At 39.9% G+C, this 1,636-nt stretch overlaps 2 protein-coding genes across 2 annotated transcripts in view; both read right to left on the reverse strand.

Annotated features, from left to right (window-relative positions):
- Positions 1 to 27: 27 nt before the first annotated feature.
- Positions 28 to 1,062, reverse strand: TM35_002511000 (surface protease GP63; the record flags this gene model as incomplete). Its single annotated transcript, XM_029032051.1, has 1 exon — positions 28 to 1,062. One exon carries the CDS (start codon positions 1,060 to 1,062, stop codon positions 28 to 30), a length of 1,035 nt encoding a protein of 344 aa, XP_028876654.1.
- Positions 1,063 to 1,621: 559 nt separating this feature from the next.
- TM35_002511010 (mercaptopyruvate sulfurtransferase) overlaps positions 1,622 to 1,636 on the reverse strand; it is a gene marked incomplete at both ends in the record, with an annotated part of 687 nt that continues 672 nt past the window's right edge. The window contains one exon of the mRNA XM_029032052.1: positions 1,622 to 1,636. This exon is cut by the window's right edge and continues 672 nt beyond it. Within this exon, the coding sequence (XP_028876655.1) occupies positions 1,622 to 1,636 (15 nt within the window).

Raw genomic sequence — 1,636 nt, forward strand, 5'->3', positions numbered from 1 at the left:
GAGTGCATTTAGTTTCCTTGAATAAATTCAAGTACTTAACCTTGGTACCACGATAAGGTAGCACATCCTTACCAAGGAATTTGCGCTGTAGAAGGGCATGGAATGAAATGCTGCAAGTGTCAGTGCACTGTAGTACATGCCAGAAGCTTCACCAATGTACGTACTCATCAACTCATCCTTCGCAATTCGCCTTTCCCAGTGTGAAGGTTTCTCGTGGTCTTCTCCTTCATTTTCCAAATACAAACCCTTTACTGTATTCGCTTCACCATCTCCACAATTGTAATGTTTCTTCAGCACGTCGACAAATTTAGTGGAGTTCATATAGAATTTATTTCTGCCGTTTAGTTTTTCATCACGTAGCAGATCATCGCTGCGCTCATTGATCATGAATAGCCCTTTCATGAGATCATGTTGAATCCCAAGTCCATGCGCAATCTCGTGTGCAGTTAAGCGAATATACTGCCTTGTGGCGTTTATCTCCTTTGGGATAAAGCTGATGACGGCTGACGTTGGTCGGTTTTCATTATCCTGAGTGCAAATCTCAACATTTTTGGGTTCGTCTGAGAGACCCACGTAAATCATAAAATCCACATCAGGGATTTTCTTAGCTTTACCCAAGGGATTCCCCTTAATGGCCCTGCACTTTTCTGGCAGAAGATTAACTTCTGCACTTCTGGTATTTTGACTTTTTTCTACCTGTTTCACCTTAAGGCGATCGGTGTGTAGTTTGATGGCTTTAGGCAAGACATCCTTAAAAAGAGTATTCATCTTTTCCGTTGTCATCTCATTGTCACCTCTACAGAATTCGACGTTGTGAGTGGGATTGGAATCACTCTCCGAACGCTGCTTTTTGCATTTATTCACAATATCTTCCACAAATTTTGTATACACGGCAATGCGGATGGGATGCCATTCCTCAGGAGTATCAGAGACGGTGTACGCCTGTAGAGCACTTTCTCCTTTCTGTGGTAACTGCTGCACAACAGCAGCCAAACACCCGCAGCTGCAGTACAACAGGAACAATGCAGTCCACAGGAGGTGACGCATGGAGTGTTTCTCCATTTCTTAATAGTGTGAGTGTGTTGGTTTTTGTGTTGTTTTGCTAAGGTATACGAAGAGTAAAAAGAAAAAAAAGAAAAGGAAGAAAAGGGAGAGAATGAAAGGTAAGCAAAGACTCTAACAATAGCAGTCCAATAAAAGAAAAAATCAAAATAGAAACATCAAAACACACACAGACAACTGGGAAAAACCAGCCGGTAGTATATACAACGAGGGAGAGATATATACCAGGGTTGTTGATTTACCAGAACTCCCACTGTGTAAAGGAAACACGTGATGTTTAATACAAAAGAATAAAAGAAAAAAAAATACATAAATAGATCCACAGACCTCCCCAGCATACATCTCAGCTCCACAAACTCACACATAACAGACAAAAAAAAATATGTACGTTTACCAAGTCCAATATTCATCCTGTCATACACACAAAGCACAGGGTTGGTATTCCTTTCATAGATTCATCATGCATAAAAACCCAATACAAAGACATAGATTGACAGTTTCAGAAGAATAAGAAGAAAAAAATGTATATATTACATCTGCAAATAAATGAATGAATGAATTAAATCAAACACCT

Source organism: Trypanosoma theileri (assembly GCF_002087225.1).
Source record: "Trypanosoma theileri isolate Edinburgh chromosome Unknown TM35_Tth_251_V1, whole genome shotgun sequence".
Taxonomy (NCBI): domain Eukaryota; phylum Euglenozoa; class Kinetoplastea; order Trypanosomatida; family Trypanosomatidae; genus Trypanosoma; species Trypanosoma theileri.